The 23,062-nt window shown below is 44.0% G+C and overlaps 1 protein-coding gene across 8 annotated transcripts in view; it reads left to right on the forward strand.

Moving 5' to 3' along the window:
• The first annotated feature begins 2,151 nt into the window (after positions 1-2,151).
• DOCK10 (dedicator of cytokinesis 10) overlaps positions 2,152-23,062 on the forward strand; it is a 188,324-nt gene continuing 167,413 nt past the window's right edge. For 4 of the 8 annotated variants that reach the window (XM_039487216.1, XM_039487218.1, XM_039487221.1 and 1 more), the window contains exon 1: positions 2,152-2,352. In XM_039487216.1, the coding sequence (XP_039343150.1) occupies positions 2,191-2,352 (162 nt within the window). In that variant the 5' untranslated portion in view covers positions 2,152-2,190. Of the gene's footprint in view, positions 2,353-8,154; positions 8,221-23,062 lie in introns of those variants that run through there. The other 4 variants (XM_039487219.1, XM_039487223.1, XM_039487227.1 and 1 more) reach the window with 3 other exon arrangements.

A 23,062-nucleotide genomic window follows, 5' to 3' on the forward strand; every position in this document is an offset into this window, starting at 1 on the left:
AAATAAATGGAGGTCTTTGATTTCATTGGGCTCTGTATGAAGATCTCGGATATTATTCAGCATAGTATGGATGGCAGAATTGGACTCTGTGTTATCATGGAAACCAAACTTCATAAAAATCCCCTTCAGCTTTCACAACTGATTACTGTATGAGCAAAAGAAATTACTATCCAGGAGCACAAGAGAGCCATTAGCAACCCCCAAGGCAGTACAGCAGTCACCATAACAGCCAGCTACAAAAACTGTGCAGGAAATAAACCAGACCCAGATTGATGCTGCTGGAATTAGAGTTAGGAATATGTGTCCCACAGGTTGCCAAGCGTATTTTGTGTGTGGCCAAGGTGTCAACTCCAGTACTGGAGCAGTTTGGGGATTGATGAAAATATAAATAATGCCCCCAAAAGCAGGCAAGATTACTGATTTGGTATGGAAATTACACAGCTGTGCCACTGGGCTGCTGTGAGCCTATTAGAAAAGTTAAACTAATAAGCATATGCATAACATGGGGCCTCCTCTTTAGTGTGGATATTTGTGTGATGGTTTTGTCTATATGAGACTGAACGTCTGTGCGCCCAGTGAGAGATCTGGAGGTAGCAGAGCCAGGATTGTTTTAAGTTAGGACTGAGGTGCATTGACAAAGCTGTGAGTGAGTTTGTGCAGTGCCTGCCAGTGCTATTAGCCTTTTTCCATAGCACTGAAAAGAGATAGAGACAAGAAATACTGGCAGCAAGTGCAATGCTTTTAAAGAACACATTTCACTTCTCTGGCAAATGATTTAATTAAAACGATGTCTTTTGACAGATTACTGCGCAATTAAAGCCTAATCAAACCCAGCCTAAAATGATCCCAAGGAACAGTGTGGATCCTGTTCCCATTTTATGCTTAAAGGAACAGTATTTCCAAACATCATATTAACAGAAAATTACAGGCCTGCTCATGCCCCCATGCAAATCACTGGCAAAACTATCATTGTCTTCAATATGAACAGCCCCTTTATGTAATATACTAGTAACTGTATTTTTGGATACATATTTGTTTAAGGGAAAGCTGTTGCATTGGAAACACTATTTGGAAATTCTTAGTTCACATTTTAAGAGAAATCCATTTTCTGCTAGATATTTTTAGTGCTAACTTCCTCTGAAGTACTATTACCTTACACTATATATCATTAGACGTTGTTATGTTTCCAAGATGATCATATGATTTCTAAGCATAGCTTTTACTGCTTTCTGAATGACTTGTCTGGCAGGAGTCAGAAGGCTAAGTTGTTAACTGCTAACAGCTTCTTTTCTTTGCCTGAATTCTTACTGATAAAACATTAAAACATTTTACAATTACCTTTCTTAAAAGGTCAGCTGTGCTTTACTTCAGCGTAAGACCTCATTAGCAAAGATCCTTCTTCACACAAGCTGCCTATGTAAATGTAAAAATGTATTAGTCTGCAGAACAACTGCATGTGTGGGAACACACAACAACTATATTATTGAGAGGCATTTCAGAGCTGAACACTGGCATTTCTTATTGAGACACTGATATTTTAACATGAACTGGGAGAAGCAGTCCATATTTTTGCATTTGTTATTGCTCATTACATTTTCCAACTCAAGTAAGCTCACTATATTTCAGAAAATGACAAGACGTAAAAAATGCAGCTCAGATCCTTCAGTGAGCCATAACCAGTTTCTTTTCTCAGGAAAAAACACCCTACATTGAGAATTTTAGAAATCTGTCTGTGTTACTGTCAGCGCTATGTTTACTGATTTGATGCCATTACTTCTTTTCCTGCAGGTGATTATTACCAGTCATTTAAACTGCTCCTGTCAATTTTTAATAAACAGCTGGTTTATTTGAATTGGGAATTGTAATGCTTTCAGTTCCACTAAACTGGATTCGGAGTAGGATTATTGTAAAAGACAGGAAGCAAATGTTCTGACATGAATTCAGAAGCACACAGAGAGAAAAATATCTCAATACTACATGCGTGTGTTTAGTTTCAGTGGATCAGATGAAATCTTTCCTATATCTGCATCCAAGCTATTTGGTTGTGATCAGATGATCAGAATTCAAGGAGGCGATTGGAGAGCTAACTGGCTGCAGCTGCATTGTAGGCTGTTTTCAGGGACAAGGAGCCACTGTTTTTCAAACATAGCATAAACATAGAAGTTATTTTGTAGGCTTCAGGATGCAGATATGGGTTGTGCTGCCAGCATTGTTCTGCTTCAAGCCTTTCGTTCTGTGGTACAGAGGAACTGTCCACATATTTGTAGACGACGACAAGAGGAATTGTCACATGAAATTCTTCCACTGGATAGTGATGATGAAATGAACAGACCTAGAACCCTCACCATAATGGTACAGTATACTTTTAGCACACAGACATAGCTGACAGGATTATTATTACAGATGTTATGTGATTTATTGACTTTAACTATGTAGATGGGAGAAAAGAGCATTTGATAGACTGTTTGCAAGTGTGTACTAGCTTTCTGGTAGATTTGCTGTCTTTGTTATTAACAGAGCTGAAATTTTACTCTCATCTTTAGCTGGAACTGTGAAGTGCACATATGCTGCCTATAAAGCAACACTGTTGTTTAACTTGCCTTTGTGTTTTGTAAGTGTTATAAGATATATTACAAGCATTAGAACTATAATGTTGTTTAAAGTATTTTATTTCACATTCTGAATTCCAAAGTGCCAGCTCAGAAATTGTGCACAAAGTCTGTTCATCATAGGAAACTTTTGCCTCAACCAGGATGCAGACAGAATGTATAGCAAGGTGTATGCAAATTACCTTCCCAAAGGTCCTTGCAACAGACTGTTTGTATGATAGAAATTTTTTGCTGATTTATTAGTTCCAAAACTCTGAGCTTCCCTTAAATGAAAAAAACAAAATTTGTTAGCTGGCTAGTGAGTGTCTCTGTTCTGTATCTCCTCGTTTTGAAAGATTATCAGCCTTTAAATGAGTGTTGTTTGCTTTCTGAATTAGACATTTATTTTTAACTTAAGCTGTGATTGAAATAAAACAAGCACTGCAGGTCATTTATTAGGATTTTGTTTGATCAACCAATGTGTGACAGAGCATTTCCTTATTTAAAGCATTTTTTGAGATGAAGAATATATGAACTACTTAGTTACCACACTTCCTCCCTGGATATAGACACTGTTATAGTTTTCAAAATTTTGAAAGGGATGAGTTATAATCACTTTTCATTTCTTATATAACAATTATTTGATACTGTATTATTATTATGTTGTAATCATATTACAAAACCACTGCAGTCATTATTATAGACAGTGTACATCAGAGCCATCAGGTACAATGAATGATACAAAGAGACTCCTCGCTAAAGCACATTATAAAGAAGTCCAGAGTGTGTTCACTGATACCTTACCGTATCATTATGTACGTTGATTTGTATATAAGTGGGCACTGGGAACAATAGGTAATTTATACCTATTGTGAGATGAACAGAGGGTTAGAAATACTGGGTTGCAGTCATGGTAACTATGGTAAGACACAATGGGTCAGATCCTAGTAATGCCAGCTTACACCAGCTGAAGATCTGGTCCAGTATTCGTGGTGTTGATAACTTGTCATGGGAACGAAAGAGACTCATTTCATCACTGTAGCTCTGTTACCTTAAATCTGTTGTTTTAAACTGTGGTTCCCACGTAATACACAGTTTATTCCTTTTAATTAAAAGTTAAATAACTTCCCTCAGAGGAATTTAAAAATAATTGTGTCTCTGACACTAATAATTACTAGGATTGCATAGAATATGCTGTGACAAGGGACCTAAAGAAAGTGCAGTGCGCGAAAGTACTGACTACCTCATCGAATCTGTTATAATGCTTAGAGCAGGGGTAGGCAACCTATGGCATGGGTGCCGAAGGCAGCATGCGAGCTGATTTTCAGTGGCACTCTCACTGCCCAGGTCCTGGCCACCAGTCCGGGGGGGGGCTCTGCATTTTAATTTAATTTTAAATGAAGCTTCTTAAAGATTTTAAAAACCTTATTTACTTTACATGCAACAATAGTTTAGTTATATATTACAAGACATAGAAAGAGACCTTCTAAAAACATTAAAATGTATTACTGGCACGCAAAACCTTAAATTAGAGTGAATAAATGAAGACTCGGCACACCACTTCTGAAAGGTTGCCGACCTTTGGCTTAGAGTAAAAGCATAGTCTTGTTTCAGTTCAGATTGGAGCTGATGTGCAGTGCATTTTGGTAGCCCTGTCACAGTCCCAAATTACATATAATCTGGGCTGAATCATGCCCCCACCGCCCCACACCGGGAGAGGGGGCTAAAAAAGAGGATCTCTCTGCAAAGATCCCCTTGAAGTGTTCCCCCCAGACCAGATTGTCGGGGAGTGCGATTTGCCCCTCTATGGAATGAAATGTTGGGTCTACCCCCAAACTACAGAGAATTCTTTCCTGGGTGCTGGCTGGTGAGTCTTGCCCACATGCTCAGGGTTTAACTGATCACCATATTTGGGGTCGGGAAGGAATTTTCCTCCAGGGCAGATTGGCAGAGGCCCTGGAGGTTTTTCGCCTTCCTCTGCAGCATGGGGCCTGGGTCACTTGCTGGAAGATTCTCTGCAGCTTGAGGTCTTCAAACCACAATTTGAGGACTTCAACAACTCAGACATAGGTTAGGGGTTTGTTATAGAAGTGGATGTGTGAGATTGTATGGTCTGCATTGTGCAGGAGGTCAGACTAGATGATCATAATGGTCCCTTCTGACCTTAAAGTCTATGAGTCTATAAACCTGAGGGATTCTCAGGAATCCATAGGAAGTCAGTGCCAACCAGAGGGCCCGCCACCAGCTTTGAGCCACTGGCAGCCCATGTCCATTCCCTACGGAGCTGTGCTTCCAGGGATTCCTTCTGGTCTCAAATGGATTTCCCCATTACAAAAGTGGACCTGCAAAACAGGTAATTTAGACTTAACCTCTCATGGGCCAGTTCAGTTAGTGTGTGTTCCTTAGGCCCCACCTTCACCCAATGTGAGGCCACTCAGTCCCCCCTTCTCTTGTGCAGATCTGTGTCCCACAGGAAGCCCCCATAAGATGCCTTAGTAAGTTGAGGGGGGACATTGTTGATCCCCACTTCTTTGTGTGTGGGGGGTGAGATTTGGGGTGCAAAGTCTAGCTCTCCATTTGGGCTGGTTTAGGCTTAGACTAGATTGAGAGTGTTGCCCACCAAAAAAGCTATGGAGCAGTAGCAGGCTAAAATAAATGCTCTTTCCCTTGTACATGTTTTTTCTGTTTCCCCAGATCTGGGGGATTATTTCATTCTACCATTAAAAGCAGTCAGTTACCATTAAAGTTAAATAGGATTGCACCTGAAATAAATTGCTATCAAACTTTGCAGTTAGACTCTAATGATATGGAGCACTAAGTAACTTCAAAAGAAAGAGCTGCTTTAGGATTCTTAGACATGGCAGTAATAGACAGTACTGTTTTCAATGGATTTCATGTTTGTTGAAAGGGCAGTATGAGAAAGAAGGATTGAAGGCTGCTTATTCCTAGTAAAATGCATGTGTGAGCCTAACAGATTGTCGCTTGGTCTGTGGTAGATCAGTGAAGTTTATGTATGGATAATGTGCTAGAGACTGTTACACGGACATGCAAAAGAGCATTTGCATTCAACTAACGTTAGTCGCAATGATTTCAGGAGCTAAAGTGATCATGCCTGGTTTATTATGAAGTTTTCATATTTGAAGGCACTAAGAGATTTGGATGCCCCAGGATGCAGGATCAGGTCCTAAAAATACAACATATCCAAAAATAATTACATATTGTGGCTGGATCCTTAGCTGTTGTAATCCAGTCTTTCAGTGGAGCTGTCAACTGAGGTACTGGTCCTGTGTCTCCAGGCACTTAGTCCATCTTTCAGGGGAGAGTGAGTCCCAATTAATCTTTGTGCTTGTTGCAATGGAAATAGACTATGGGATAAGAATATATTTCAGTATTAAGGTATTCAGAGAAGATTGTATTTTTTAAAGTATCGTCTATACAGAACAACTGTGCCAAGCCTCCCTCTTGCTTCATACCTTGTGGAATTGTTTTTTCAAGCCTATTTATTACATGGACCAGAAGTGAAATCTGTAAATCACATGAGCTAGATTAGAAAGCAATCTCTGAAGTGCTGCATAGAGCAATTTACCCCTAAATACTTCCAACAACTGGGCACCTGTACTTTGTTCTACAGTTTTATAAATTAGCTTACACTTGCATCCCTCTCCATTCATCAGTGCAAACATTTGAATGCAGTTGTAGTTATCTCAGGGCTTGGCTACACTTGAAAGTTGCAGCGCTGGTGGAGGCTTTCCAGCACTGCAATTAGTAACTGTCCACACCTGCAAGGCACATCCAGCGCAACAACTCCCTGGCTGCAGCACTGGCTGTACACCTGGTCTGGTTGGGGTGTAGCGATTGCAGCGCTGGTGATCCAGTGCTGCTCGTCAAGTGTGGACACACACCAGCGCTGTTATTGGCCTCCAGGGTATTAGCAGATATCCCAGAATGCTTTTAACTAAATTACTCTTTGTTTTGTTATGCAGCCTCTCTTTGTTTTGTTGTGAGCTCGGTTGTTCTCGGAGCTGCTTATCTAAAAAACAATGAGCTCCTGTTTGCTGTGATCAGTCTGTACCTGGCTGTGAACAATCAAATGAGATAATGAGGCAGGTAGGGAGTGAGCGTTTGCTTGACAGAAACGGGGCAGAGGGGAGAGAGGGAGTCCGTTGGCTGCAGGCTGTTTGCAGTTAAGAGTTAAGGGTAAGGGATCGGGAACATTTTCTGATTTTTCAAGGCAGGAAGGTAACACACAGCAATGTGTTACAATGTGAGTGTTGGCTCCAAAAATCAACTCTCTCTTCTCGCCCGCTCCCTGTCACACTACACCCCACCCCACCCCCGTCTTTTGAAAAGCACATTGCTGCCACTTGAACGCTGGGATAGCTGCCCATAATGCATCACTCCCAACAGCGCTGCAAATGCTGCAAATGTGGCCACACACCAGCACTGGTAGCTGTGAGTGTGGCCACACACCAGCGCTGTTCCTACACAGCTGGATGACCAGCGCTGTAACTCCCAGCGCTGCAACTTTCAAGTGTAGCCAAGCCCTCAGGAATTGTGCTTTACCACATCACATTCTGTAGGGTCAAGGATTCAGGGAGATGTAGGAGGATTTGGTTCTCCATTTTAATATGATTTCAGCCATTTGACAAAAGTAGATGAAAGGAAAACAAGAGGAAGAGGAAAAAAAAGGCAGAAAAATGAGAGACCTCTCTTTATGAAATTCATTTATTGCACATTGACTGAAATGTGACCCAAGGTTCTCTGGGTTCCTCAGCTCATAATGACTTTCACTTGAACATTTGATTCTTATTCTTTATTTGTATTATGGTAATACCTAGAGCCTAGCTCCAACTGTGCTAGGCACTGCACCCACATAAAAACATGGGCTGTGCCTCAAAGGGCGTACATTTTCAGTATAAGATGAGAGAAAGCAGGTGAATACAGCAAGCAGACAAGGGAAAGACAAGGCAACAGTGAGATAATTGTAAGTGTAATGTTCTGTAACCACTGTTTACCAACTGCCTAGTCATTGACATGAATTTTGTAGGCATCACATTCACAGCAGAGGATTCCAGCATTCTAGTCATGACAGAAGACCAGTCTGATGTCTCTGTTGGCTGATTTTTTCAATTTATATTAGTCTGAAATCCTGATGAGGTGGATTATTAATCATTGTCTTAGATGTATTCCTAAAGATACTTAGATCTGGGAAATGATATAAATGAGGCAAGAAAAACAGAAAGAAGTGCCTGATGGCTGAGGATGTAACCTTGTCTCTGAACCTGAACAGAATCCTGGAGCCACAGGAAATGAGCATCCAGTGGCCACTCAGGAGTTGTATGAATTGATTCAGTGTGATCAGTGGCTCAGCACTTAGCGGCCCATCACATTAATTCATACATTTTAGGAGGACATCCCATTGATGACCTCACTCCAATTTAGTATGAAATCAACAAAGTGTTAGTGTGGGTGTGGGCTTAAAAAAATCAGCATAGAATGTAAACAATCATAAACAGTATGTGTGTAAGAGGAAAAACAAAAAAGGAAGAGACTCAAGCAAAGGAAAAAGGACTAAAAAGGAATGAAGACATCTCTGTACATAGATGTTACTCAGAACTATGTAAATCAGTTGGTAAGTAAAGTGTTTAGAAAGGGAGGGGTAACATTTGGGGAGAAATTTTGCTTTGAAAGCACATGACTGAAAAGACATTGAATTTTGCCTCCTGGATTGCTTTTTCTCTTTTCTGATGATACATGCTGTTGTATTTGTGACAGCTGATGGAATAAGAACAAAGGTTGATATTTGTTGAGGATACAATGGTTTTTCTCAATGTCCAGTTTATACACAGGCCAATAAGCTTTGTACTTTTATCAACATACTATGACTTGAAGTCAGCAATAGCAAAATAATCACACTTAACTCTTGTATAGCATTTTTCATCCCTAGATCTCAATGCACTTTGAAAAGCAAGAGAAGTATCATTATTCCCCTTTGTATACATGGAGAAACAGAGAGGTGAAGTGACTTTCCCAAGTATACAGTATGCGTCAGTGGCAGACAGAGGTCAGATTTGTCTCTCTGTTACACAGGTGACAATCTGGAGAAAGTCTGTTGGGACAGATTCTCATCTCACTTGCTCTGATGTGAATCAGAAGTAACTCCATTGAAGTCAATGGAATTGTATTTCTATAAAACCAGTGAGAGGGAGATCAGAGTCAGGCCCAGTATGTTTTCACAGGGGCTGGAGACATAACCTTGTTGTGTGTCTGAAATGTAGCTCAACAAAAGTGTGCTTCAGGTTCTGTTGCATAATATTTATTAATTTCCATGTAAATTTTTGATCTGTGATGTACTTATCATTGCATCATATATAGGCATTTACTTAATTAAAACCAATACAGTATCTGTACTCCCTATAATAATTACCATCAATAGGTGCCCATCCCTACACATCATTTCAAGATCTCCTAACCATGATTCAGTGTTAAACAAACCCTTAGTGAAATAGAGGAGATTAGCACATTGTTCTGAAGGTCAGTAATCCAGGTGCTACTGGCCCAACAAAAGGACCTGATGCCAACTCTGTGTGGCACATCAGAAAACCTGTCTCTTAAATAGAAAAAATCTCTAGGGCTTGAGAGATCAGAATCAAGAGTGTAAATAAAATATTCTTATTTTTCCTTTTTAAGGGTAAACTTCTATCTTTATCTTGGTTTGTGAACACACTTGACATTTGCCTTTATGCTTTAGATATAGGCAGGGCTTAAATTCAGCTGGAGCCTTCCAGAGTATTCGGTAAATATTTTCAAACCCGCGGGAGCCCTGGCACGCCTTGTGGGGCAGAAGCCCCAAGCCCTGGGGCTCCAGAAAATATTCTGTGAGAATTTAATCCATGTCTATAGGGCCTTATCCTACTTCCATTTCATATAATGAGAATTTTGCCATGGACTTGAGGAGGAAGCAGGCCTTTACTTTATATAAATTGTTGGCAGAAGAGTTTGGGAGTAGGGGAAGTAATGTAAATGATACATACAATGCATTTGTCCCATGAAAAGTTACTCTCCAACAGCATTATTGTGGGATTCCTTGATTATTGTCTTTCAGAGACTTTTTTTCTTGTAACAAATGATTCTATATGTTCAGTGATGACTTCTCAACCTATTGAGTTCAATAGGTTTGCACAGTTGTAATTGGTTGGAACTTAACAACAATTCTGTTGATGGTGGATGAGAAGGAATAGAATCCATCTCATTCAGTCTGAGCTGATGTGTTAAAAGAAGTAAAAAGCTTGTTTTGCCACTGTAGTCAGTAAGAATTGATGAACAAGTGCAGGGAGGAGATTGGCTCAGTAAGAAGTAGCCATTTTTACACAGTCACTTTTCAAAGTAGGGGTACATTTTCATTCTCCACAGCACTGTAATTCTGCTTAAAGGGTGCATGTTGTCGGAAAAGTGACTGTGTAAAAAGTGTCCCCTCAGTTCTGATCAGATCGTCTCCTTTGGACATCACTAATTATACCTTTTGATGACTTCAGTGACACATTTATTATTATTAGTATTACTATTTATTATTATTTTTCTTCTCCTGTTAGCCCTGCACAGACAGTTCTAATACAACAGAATGAACTGGATTTTATTCTGGTTTGCACACCTATGCTACAATACTTCTGTTAGCCTATAAGGTGCCACAGGACTCTTTGCTGCTTTTAGAGATACAGACTAACACGGCTACCCCTCTGATACTTGACACCTATGGAATTTTTAACCGAATTCTGGTGGCAGAGTATAAAATGTGTTTGCTCAGAAAGCTAGAGTTGAATAAGCAAAGCATCCTCTCACAGGGCAAAGAAGAGCCTGTCTCTTGTTTGTGGGAGGGAACTTATCTATTATTAAGCAATATGCATCTGTACAATGGAGGCAGAAAATAAAGGAACAGAGAAAAGTCTGTGGCAGTATCACCTTGGAAAAGCAACAACGTTTAACAAAGGGTGCTGTGCAATAATATAATACTTAGCACATATATGGCACTTCACAGGTCTGAAATGCTCTTCAGGCATTAAATAATGTATTCCCCATAATGTCCCTGTAAGATTAAAAATTGTTTGTTCTATTACCCCAATTTTACAGATGGGGAAATTGAGACAGAAAGATAGTGACTTGTGCAAGGCCACACAGCAAGAAGGTTGTAGAGATGGGAACAAAACTCAGGATTTCCTGACTTTGATCATTTGTGGCCACATATTTCCCTGTTCTTCCCAGAGCCTCACATTGCGAACACATTTACACGCAAATATATTCACACGCATGTTTGAGCTACTTGTCTGGAGCACCATCTCTGATTCCTTGTCAACAATTCTGTCTGACTCCAGTTACAATAAGTTATAAAAGAGATTGAATTCCCTAGTTGCTCTTCAGATTCATCTCTTGACATGAGGTCATGTCTTCTGAGGCTACAAACCTATACAAGTGCATGTAGAGGGAATGGCTGCAAGGAAGGAGATTCCCATGGAGGATGTCCTGGACCCTTGGACTTGGGGGAACTAGTACTTTTTAGGGTGGGACCTCTTTTGAGCCTGACATGTTACTTCACATAGGACCTTCCCAAACCAAACCACTCAAGAAGGCAATTCCTGCATTGATGTTTGTTCACTCTCTTGTTCTTATAACAATTTCATGTAAACCAGTGAGTGATGTTCCCTGAGGAACAGCAATGGGTAGCATTTCTTTTCTTGCAGTAAAGAGGTAGTTATAGATGTAAATATTAAGACAGACATACACTAAATAGTCAGAAATAATTACACATATTTTTCCTGCAGTCTATTATTCCCAGATCTTCATAATAATAATAAATTAAAGAATCCATCTTTTCTTGTTGCAAAGAGGCAGAATCATTGGCTTTAGCGGATATACTCAGACTTACACTTCAGTAGATATTGTGGTGACCCTAAGATCAATAGATAGAATCTGAACTCAAGATTTCTACAATGTGAAATTGGATATGTAGCATATCTTCCTAGATGCAGAAGTCTGTTCTAGTGTGTTCATTTTACCCTGTTGTACCACAGAGATTATACTATTTCATTTTAAATATGTATCATTACCATTGCTAATATATTGTTAGCAATATGGCTTAAAGATTTTAACTGAAGCAATGTTTTGCTGGTAACTGAGTATGGACAAAACAAAGCCATTTCACCCTTCTCCTGTTAAACCAAAACCAAACCAAAATTTGAGTTTCAACTTATCACTGGCTACAATTTTGATTTTTTATTTTGTGGCTAATGCACTCCCTTGCCTCCTCAATCTCTTCTCAGAGAAATCTATTGGCAAATTTTACTTCCATGGGTAAGTACTAAGGGTAAAACTCAGCCTAACAGCAGCCTGCAGTAAATAAGTCCAGCTTTTAGAAAAGTCTCCTGGCCAAAGTGATAAACTAGTTGTCATAGGTTTATTCCCCACTTTGAACTTTAGCGTCCACAAGATGGGGACTTGCATGGACTCCTCTAAACTAAAATCCTGGTTCAGATCTGGTACACTGCCACCAACTAGAAATTCCAGTGTCTAGTACACTCCCTGTTCCCCCAAACTTTCCCTGGGGAACACAGATCCAAACTCCTTGAATCTCAACACAAAGGGAAATAAACCATTTCCCCCACCACCTTCCCCCCCTCCCCTAGTCGTTGGGAGAGATACCTTGATTCAAACTCCTTGAATCAAACAAAGAGGGATTCCCTTTCCCCCCTTCCTTCCCCTGAGATTCCAAACAAGGGAAGAAATCAATCAAGTTCTAAAAAGAAAAGGATTTTATTAAAAGAAAGAAAATACACTATCTCTGTAACACCAGGATGGAAAAAATATACAGGGTCTAGCTTATAAAACTGGAGAGACTTCCCCCCCCCCTCCTTTCTCAGAATAATCAAAGTAACAGCAAACAGAAATAAAGATATTTCTCCAGCAACACACAATTGCAAATGCAGAAATTAATTATAAGACTAATCCGCCTTTCTAATACTCACTATACTGAATAGAAGAAAATACTTTAGGAAACTTGGATAGCCTGGAAATGCGTCTGGCCACTCTTAGATCCAAAGAGAGAACAAAAGACCCCAACAAAGAACACAGACAAAGCCTTCCCTCCACAGAGATTTGAAATTATCTTGTCCCTTGATTGGTCCTCTGGTCAGATGTTCGTCAGGTTACTGAGCTTGTTAACCCTTAACTATCTGTTTATGACACTAGTATAACTTAATTTGAACTGATCTGACACTCTATGCAAAATGAGTGATCTTTGATTATCAGCAGGTAAGTATGCCCAGTGGTCTGTGATGGGATGTTAGATGGGATGGGATCTGAGTTACTACAGAGAATTCTTTCCTGGGTGCTGGCTGGTGAGTCTTGCTCACATGCTCAGGGTTTAACTGATCTCCATATTTGGGGTTGGGAAGGAATTTTCCTCCAGGGCAGATTGGCAGAGGCCCTGCAGGTTTTTCGCCTTCCTCTGCAGCATGGGTCACGGGTCACTTGCTAGAGGATTCTCTGCAGATTGAGATCTTCAAACCACAATTTGAGGACTTCAACAGCTCAGACATAGGTTAGGGGTTTGTTATTAAAGTGGATGGGTGAGATTGTATGGTCTGCTTTGTGCAGGAGGTCAGACTAGATGATCATAATGGTCCCTTCTGATCTTAAAGTCTATGACTCTGAGTGTAGCTGGATGACATTCAGATACCAAAGTGATGGGTGTGTAAGTTGTTCTACAAACCTAGGTAGGTGAATATCTTACAAGCCAAGAGGGTGCAACAGGAAAAGCAACTGACAAAGAGGATGTAAGATAGAGCAGCACTTCCCCCACCACCCCCTCGCCCAGATTTAAGTTACTTCCTGTACCATCAGTGTTCCCAGTCTCCGTTCCTATTCACTACAAAAGCCTGAGGTTGATTTAAATAGAATGCAAAGTAAATGTATGTTGTTCTACACACCCTCAGAATGCCATAGCAGTGCCAGTTTGACTACTTTGCCATTAACACTCATGTCCATTTCCTGACCAACGTACTGTATGCCCAATACATATCTCACACCAGCATTTATACCACTACTGACTTTGGCTCAATTTTAAATCTAGTTTCTACCAATGTAAATACAGACTAACTTGAGTAGAGTTCTGCTAGATTTAAATAGATGTAAATGACTCTGTCCCAAAGTCTCTGGCTGCACACATGGGTGTGTAGACTTAACTTGGAAACAAGTAAGAATTGTAAGAGAGATATTGCGTGAGCACTGTAAAGAGAAATGGGCTTTCTGAAAAAAACAGTCCGGGAGGTAGGGGTGGGGAGGGGGTCGGGGGGGGGGGAAACGGGAGGGAGAGAGACAGAAAGAGATCAAGAGGCAAAGGAAAGCTCATTGAGGAGAAAGAGGGAAGCCAAGTGTAAAATATCTTTTTCTTCTCATCTCAAATAACAATGGTATGTTGCTGTTAAATTTTACAAATATATCTTTTACCTTTTTAATCACTGGCACTCATTACTTTGTCTTGATGTAGCAAGATGTTCCAATCAATGACATGGCTTTTTTCCTTCTTTTTCTAGCTGGAAGATCCTTGGGGCTTTTTTTATTTTTATTTTTTAAAGTCCTATTCTTCCCTTCCTCCCACCCCCTTTTTATTTCTAGGGGAAAAAAATCCTTGATTGCTGGATAAACATTTATCCAGCTCACTCTTGGTTAGGTTGTAAAACTGAAGGAAGAGAGTATGCCAAAGCTTTTCCTGCTGTTCCAGGCTCAGATACAGTTTTTCTTCTTCATCAAGCAATCGCAACTCACAGGGCTTGATTCTTGTCTCGGCTACACCCATGTAAATCCGGAATAGCTCCATCAAAGTCACTAGTGTAGCTTGTGTAACTTTAGCGCCCTCGTGGCCAAGACGGAGTCTGCTCTGCAGGCAGCTCTGGCCAAGAGACAGCGCGCGCAGGAATGCAGCAGGAGAAATCCCTTCCACCCCAGGGGCACCTGTTCCAACACCCCAGAGTGAACACACCCACCCACAGGAAAAGCACAGTCTATATAACAAAGGGAGATATTTATTTACAGAGGGCTGGGAGGAGGAAAACAACAAGGGGAAATATAGGGGGAGCAGTAAAACAGGCTGCATTCAAACCAAGGCCCCACGGACCCAGTGGTAGCACAGTCTGACAGGGCAGATACCGAGCAATGTGTCTGTACACAGTGTTGAGGAGGCCTGAGCAAAGTTCCAGTCCGGTGGTGAGTCTTGGGTGCTCCTGGTCATCTTCAGCGCCAGTGAACTCTCCCCAGCAAACCCCTCCGGTGCCTCTTCTGCCGCTCTCTGCAAAGCCCCACAGAGCGGCCACCTCCCCACTTAACTATCTAACAGCCTCCCTCCTTATTCCCAGTGCGGAGTCACAAGCCCCAGTACTCACAGCCCCAGGCAGCTCCGGGCAGCCGTGATACTGGGTCCAGCTCTGGCCTGTCCTTCTCGGGCGATTCCCCCCGGCACAGGACTTCTCCTGGCTCCTGTCCTGGGCTGTCCCCGATCAGGCTTGTCCTCCTCAGGCCTCCAGCAGGTTCTCTCTGCTTCCTTCCCCAGGGCCAGCCATGCTGCTCTCCTCTCTCTCCCTCCAGCTCCAGCCCTGCCCCCTGGAGTTTCCCTCCTTTTTTCTTACTCTCCCCCTCCCCCTTTGGGAAAAAGATTTAAAGGGGCCATGCTCTCTAGACCCCAAAGGGGTTACACTCTCCCCCCCCAAAAGAAATAATCCTTGATGTCCCCATCAAGGTAGACAACTTTAAGCCATGGATCCCCAGCAGGAGACCCAGGGCCCCCATTCGTCAGAAGCATTCCCATCATCCATCCCACAGGACCCCGAGGGGTGGAACAGGTTTCCCATGAGGCAGCTCGCCCCCCGTGGCACCCCAGGAAGCTGTAGGTCACTGGGTTCCCCTAAACGATCATACGTCAGCACACACCTGGGCTTCCCTTCCCTAGAGGAACGTCTAGGCTGGCTGTCGGATGTTGGCTGAGGTGACACCACTGGACATGGAGGCAAGATGATGGGTCCTTGAGGTACAAATTCAAGTGCATCTGGGTTTAAAGTGGCTGTTTGGGGTACAGGGTTCTCTGCCTGCACTGAACCTTCCTCATCATGTTCTTGGGGGGTCTCCACAGCTTGGGACAGTGAGGCCTCGGGAATGCTCAGTGTGGGGTCTTCCCCTTCACCATCTCTTTGCGTGACAACAAAAGGATCCATTATTGTCAGGTCATTCCCAACAGGATGTTCACCAAACCCTATTTCATCCTCACTCTCCGAGGAGCTGGGTGTTTGCAGAGGACGGGTATATTTCCGTCGTTGGAACCGTGTCCGACTTGCAGGTCCGGGGGTCTCAGAATCTGTGGAAACATCCTCACAGGGAAACAATACTTGTCCTATAGGTAACAGATGATTCCGGTGGAGAGTTTTGGTGGGCCGCGACTGCCCTCAGGGCGTATGCGATACACTGGTAGATCCCCAAGTTTCTTCTCTATAATGTACGGGTGTGACTCCCAACGAACTGCAATTTTGTGTTTTCCCTGTAGGCCGAGATTTCGGGCCAAAACTCGGTCACCAACCCGAATCTCCTGTTGCCTCACTCGCTGATCATATCGGGTTTTATTCTTTTGATTCTGGTGACCAGCTGCTTGCATCGCTATTCGATATGCCTCTTTCAGTTGATCTCTTAAGCGCGCCACATACCCCAAGTTTGTTTTTGGGAGTGCCCCATCTGAAGACACTTCAAAACAGAGATCGATCGGCAACCGGGCCTCTCGACCGAACATTAACATGTATGGTGTGAACCCAGTTGCATCGTGTCGAGTGCAGTTATATGCATGAACCAAATGCTCTACGTGCTGGCTCCAGTATTTTTTCTGCTGAGGCTCCAGAGTTCCCAGCATGTTCAGTAGCGTGCGGTTGAATCGTTCTGGTAGTGGATCCCCTTGGGGATGATAAGGGGTGGTGCGTGATTTTTTTTATCCCCATGATCTTACAAAGTTCTTTTATTAATCGACTTTCAAAATCCCGTCCCTGATCTGAGTGTAGTCGGGCGGGCAACCCATAGTGGACGAAGAACTTTTCCCACAGGATCTTGGCAACCGTGGAAGCTTTTTGATCTTTGGTGGGATAAGCCTTGGCATAACGAGTAAAATGGTCAGTGACCACCAAGATATTTGCAGTACCCCGGCGGTCAGGCTCTAATGACAGAAAGTCCATAAAGACAAGCTCCATGGGTGCAGAACTTGTGATGCTGACAAGAGGAGCTGCCTGCTTAGGCAGAGTCTTTCGTTGGATACATCTGGTGCAGGTGCGAATATGGTGGGCGATGTCAGGCCCCATTCGGGGCCAATAGAATCTTGCCTTAACTAGGGGCTCCAACCGCTCGATTCCCAGATGCCCCATTCGATCGTGGCAGGCCTCTAGCACGCCTTGCCGGTACTTCTGCGGTAGCACCAACTGCTTATGGTGAGGCCTCTGAGGATGCTTCTGCCCTCGGTAAAGTCGTCCATCCCGAACCAATAAGCGATCCCATTCTTTCAGCAAAAGGGCCTCCTCTGGGTGACTCGGTCGAATAGCCCTGGGATCTTTTCCCCTTTCCAATGCATAAAGGATGTCCTTCATCCGTGGATCAGCTCGCTGGGCGTACTCTACCTCTCGATCCTTTAGTTTGGGCAGCTGTGGGTCCAGTACTCTAGTAAAACTTGAGTAGGCTATGGGTATGGCTTCTGGTGGTGCACCCAGACAGTCAATTGCCCGTTCTCCATTGGCTGTGGATTTTTCCTCCACAATGGATACCCGTTGGCATAAAGCTCTCAGTTCAGAGGTCCCCACATTCATCTGATCATTAAGTAATAAATCCTTAGAGTCAGGTTGCCGAGACAAGGCATCTGCATCCATGTTTGTTCGACTGGGTCGATACTGCAGAGTGAAATCATAGGCAGAGAGTGCCGCTAACCACCGGTGTCCTGCTACGGATAATTTTGCTGTTGTCTTGATGTATGTCAAAGGGTTATTATCAGTTTTTACAGTGAACTTGGCCCCATAGAGGTAGTCATGGAACCTCTCTGTGATGGCCCATTTCAATGCCAGGAACTCCACTTGATGTGCAGGGTAGTTTCTCTCAGGCGGTGTGAGACCTCGACTTGCAAATGCTACCGGTCGGAGTTTGCCCTCACGCTCTTGATAAAGGACAGCGCCTAAACCAGTGTAGCTTGCATCAACATGAAGTTCATACGGCTGGGTGGGATCAGCGTACACCAAAACAGGTGCTTGCGTGAGCTGTTGAATGATTTTATGGAAAGCTTCTTCACACTCAGCAGTCCACCGTTTTCCAAAAGGTGCACCCACATTGAAGTATTTATGGCGAGGTGAGTTCCCCTTCTTCTTATTTGTGGGGGGGTATCCCTTGGTGAGCTCTGTGAGTGCATGTACGATGTGCGAAAAATTCTTGATAAACTTGCGGTAATAGCCACAGAATCCCAGAAATGACCTTAATTCCTTGAGAGTTGTGGGCCTCGGCCAGGTAGTTACCGCCTTCACCTTCTCTGGGTCTGTAGCTATAACATCTGCAGACACTATGTGTCCCACATACCACACGGATGTCTGGCAGAAGATGCACCTGTCTAAGGATAACTTGAGGCCAGCCTGTTCCAAACGATCCAGGACTTTGCACAGCCGAGTCTCGTGTTCTTCTAAAGTGCGCCCGAACACTATAATGTCATCCAGGTATACCAGACACTCCAACAGGTGCATGTCCCCTACCACCCGCTCCATGAGTCGCTGAAATGTGGCTGGAGCTCCAGATACTCCTTGAGGCATGCGATTAAATTGGTAAAATCCTAAAGGGCAGATGAATGCTGTCTTCTCCCGGTCCTCGGGTGCCATGGGCACTTGATAGTATCCACTGCGGAGGTCAAGGACAGAGAACCAGCAGCTACCATTCAAGCTATCCAAAGCGTCATCCACCCGGGGCATTGTGTATTGGTCAGGGATCGTCCGCTGGTTCAGAGTGCGATAGTCGACGCACATGCGCACCTTTCCACTTTTCTTTCGTACTACGACGATCGGCGATGCGTAGGGGCTCCTGGATTCCTCAATGATACCTGCTTGAACCAGTTCCTGTAGGTGCTGCCTCACATCTTCAATATCAGCGGGGGCTAATCGTCTCGACCTCTCTCGAAAAGGCCGACCATCCTGCATTTGGATATGGTGCTCCACATCATGTGCACACCCAACATCCCATTCGTGCATAGAGAAAACAGCCTTCCTCTTGATTAACTTCTCACACAGGCGGTCCTTCCACTCAGCAGGAATGGGGGAATCCCCAAACTGGAAACTATCCCTCCCAAAAGGCCTAGCCTTGGTCTTCTCTTGGGATGGGGGCCCCCTGGCTCGCTGGTATGCAGCTTTACATAACGCATGCATTGGCAGCTCCTGCAGATAGTTGTTCCCTGCCATCTCACGGCATTTCCACGCCAACCTCTGGAACAGGTTTGCATTTGTCCCTAGGATTAAAGGTGCATACTTTCTTCCCTTTGGATCTGGGCAGACCAGTGCCAAAGTTTCTATTTCCTGGTTTACCCCCGCAACATTCTTTGGGAACTGAACATTTAACAGGATATATCCCCGATAGGGGCAGGAGTCACAGCCAATTCCCCAGACTGTCAGGCCAGACAGGGGACGCAGGGGCAAGTGCTGCAGGTGTTCTCGGTAGTAAGATTCATAAAGTATGGTGACCTGTGATCCACTGTCCAGCAATGCCTCACACAATCGTCCTTCTACACGAACAGGTACTATAGCCTGGGGGCCTATCAGCCCACGTGGGTAGCCTCTGTTTGTGGTTTTTCCTGGGGAGCCTTGTCTTGGGTTGCTCCTTCCCCAAGCCCTGTTGGTGTTTCCCTGAAGCCTCCTAATGGTCTGCTGCAATCTCTGAGATACCCTTACATGATCTGTCTTGTTTTGACAGTCGAAAGCATAGTGACCATCTCTTCCACAGTTATAACAGAAACCTTCACGCTGGCTATCACCCCTCCTGCTACTCTCCTCTCTTGAGGATGGCACAGTATGTCCCTGAGCTTTCATCATGGCCACTTCTCGGGTCAAATCTCTCAGTGCTGCTGCCACTGATGGGGCATCTTCCATCTCTCCAAGCACTGTGGTGGTGTGACTCCCTGCTGTCTTCGGCTGCAACACTGCATCCGCTTGCAACAATCGCTCCTCCTCCTCACGTATCTCTCGAATGAGCTTGTGGAATGGGGGTGGGTCTTGGGCCCGCTCCCTCAGCTGCAGTTTCCACAACATCAACCCATCTTGTCGGGTGCCCCGGAGGATTTGGTCCAACCTAGCGAAATCAATGCGCTTGGTGGGGATGCCCTCCTTCCGCACTACCTGCTGTAGCAAATCCTCTAGTCTCCTGATGAAATCAGACAATCGTTCGTGGGGCTCCTGATAGGTATGGCGGAAACGATAATACAGGTCTTCACTGCTGTCAGTAGCACCATAGACACTCTCAAGAGCGGTTAAATAGTCTTGCACTGTGGCAGCTGGTTGTGAGTCTTTCAGGGCTCGGATAATTCGCATGGCAGGTCCCCTCAGACTCTCAAGCACCCGTTTCCGTTTCTCAGCATCAGAGCATTCCCACTCTTGGACAAGTGGCACCGTAAAATCCCTCCATGTTTCATAATCATCCTCCCCTGAGGGTACAGGTGACACCCCCGAGAATGAACGTAACCGCTTGTATGGAGCATTTTCATGCACCGGCTTCAATGCATCTTTGAGAGCATTTCCCAGCTCTTTGGCCCATCCCACCAGGCTGGGTGCTGCAGGTGTTGGAGCCCCTCCTAATGCTAAAATTAATTCTTCTCTTGTCCGCTTCTCATCTACCATCAGAGCTTGCAATTTCTGTGCTAAAGAATCCACCTCAAGTGACTCAGGCACACTAGGAGGGGACTGCTCTGCCCCGAGAATTGTCCAGGGGATACCTTCTACTTTCACCTCTTTGGGCACTTTGTCAAGATATGCTTCCTTGGAGTGAGTACATAGTGCTACCATGCCCTTCACTTTGCGGTTGTAAATACGAGTGTGGACCTTTACCCTCCCCAGTATTTCAGCTGCATCTAGGCTCTCCTCAATCTCATTTGGTTCCATCTCTTCTGGGAACCCCGCCACCAGCACAGCTTTGGTTACTGGGATTCGTGCCCCTTGGCACAGGTCTTCTAATAATCCTCTCTCCATTTTTTTTTTTTTTTACTGAGATGAAAGTCACTCAGGAGTTTCTTTTCTCTGTGAAGAAAAAGCCCAGGGTGCGCAACGTAGGGGTGTGGGTATATGTGTGTGTGTGCTGCAAATCCCCGTACGGGCCACCAAGTGTAACTTTAGCGCCCTCGTGGCCAAGATGGAGTCTGCTCTGCAGGCAGCTCTGGCCAAGAGACAGCGCGCGCAGGAATGCAGCAGGAGAAATCCCTTCCACCCCAGGGGCACCTGTTCCAAACCCCCCCAGAGTGAACACACCCACCCACAGGAAAAGCACAGTCTATATAACAAAGGGAGATATTTATTTACAGAGGGCTGGGAGGAGGAAAACAACAAGGGGAAATATAGGGGGAGCAGTAAAACAGGCTGCATTCAAACCAAGGCCCCACGGACCCAGTGGTAGCACAGTCTGACAGGGCAGATACCGAGCAATGTGTCTGTATACAGTGTTGAGGAGGCCTGAGCAAAGTTCCAGTCCGGTGGTGAGTCTTGGGTGCTCCTGGTCATCTTCAGCGCCAGTGAACTCTCCCCAGCAAACCCTTCCGGTGCCTCTTCTGCCGCTCTCTGCAAAGCCCCACAGAGCGGCCACCTCCCCACTTAACTATCTAACAGCCTCCCTCCTTATTCCCAGTGCGGAGTCACAAGCCCCAGTACTCACAGCCCCAGGCAGCTCCGGGCAGCCGTGATACTGGGTCCAGCTCTGGCCTGTCCTCCTCGGGCGATTCCCCCCGGCACAGGACTTCTCCTGGCTCCTGTCCTGGGCTGTCCCCGATCAGGCTTGTCCTCCTCAGGCCTCCAGCAGGTTCTCTCTGCTTCCTTCCCCAGGGCCAGCCATGCTGCTCTCCTCTCTCTCCCTCCAGCTCCAGCCCTGCCCCCTGGAGTTTCCCTCCTTTTTTCTTACTCTCCCCCTCCCCCTTTGGGAAAAAGATTTAAAGGGGCCATGCTCTCTAGACCCCAAAGGGGTTACACTTATTTCAGAATCTGGCCCCATGCAAATGGCCACTGCTCTTGGAAGACTGGTAGATTAATCAACAAACAGTTACTCTCCCAATTTTCTACCTGACCCCCATAAAATGAATGGCTTCTAATGCCTGTAGAAATTGTGCCTTATTAGCCTTCCCAGCAGCCATAATTTTGGCCAGAGGAGTAGGGGAAAATGACAGTGTCTCCTGCAGGAACCTTCCTCCCTGTCTTTACACAACAATATCCTCTAAACAGTTCCAATGTTCATTCTTATAGAATGGAAAAAGGATGGTTGGTGTGTGTGTGGGGGGGGGGGTGTCAGATCTGACCCAGGCTGGGATACTCATTGAAAGGCATTAACTCTTGATGACCATTGGTGTATTATAGTAATGTTAAGGTACATTTTGGGCCTGTCAACCTTTAATGTCCCTTGAGAGGAAAAAAACTAATATGTGCTTCTAACAACTGATTTGAAATCTTTTCTTACATTTTACAATTGTGATCTATTATTTAATCCAAAGCACATAGTGACAATGATGAATTTGATTGTTTGCTATATATAGTGTTATACTGAACTAATTATCCAATGAAAAATAACCATATTACAGCTGTTTCAGACTTGCTGATGTCTCCAGGATCACTCTGAAACAGTATTCAGAAACAGATCTGCTTTATAAAACATCTATTTTCTGTTTCCTCTCCCTTCTCTCTGTCTGCCGTCTATCACATCCTATTTTTTTCCCATTACTATTGGTATTTTCTTGAAAGTACAAAGCCAACTGCACTGGTGTAAATCCAGCCAAATTTAACCTGGGGCTAGGCTTTTGTAATACAGCAATAGTCTGGTCATAGGATTCTTGTACATTTTCTCAATAAAGGAAGAATTGAAGGAGGTGGAATGGAAAATAGATGGGTTCCCATCTCAGACCAAAACACAGGTCAACTATCATGCAGAATGGTGCATATAATAATTTGAACAGTCTGATTGATGTGTCAGGGGACTGTTTTGTACATCATCTAGCACAATGGGATATTGATCCATGACTAGGACTCCTAGGCTCTATAATAATACAAATAATAAGTAATAACTTTAGAGGCCAGCTATAACACTAGCCCAGGGGTAGGCAACCTTTCAGAAGTGGTGTGCCGAGTCTTCATTTATTCACTCTAATTTAAGGTTTCACGTGCTAGTAATACATTTTAACGTTTTTAGAAGGTCTT

Source organism: Mauremys reevesii, linkage group 9 (assembly GCF_016161935.1).
Source record: "Mauremys reevesii isolate NIE-2019 linkage group 9, ASM1616193v1, whole genome shotgun sequence".
NCBI lineage: Eukaryota > Metazoa > Chordata > Testudines > Geoemydidae > Mauremys > Mauremys reevesii.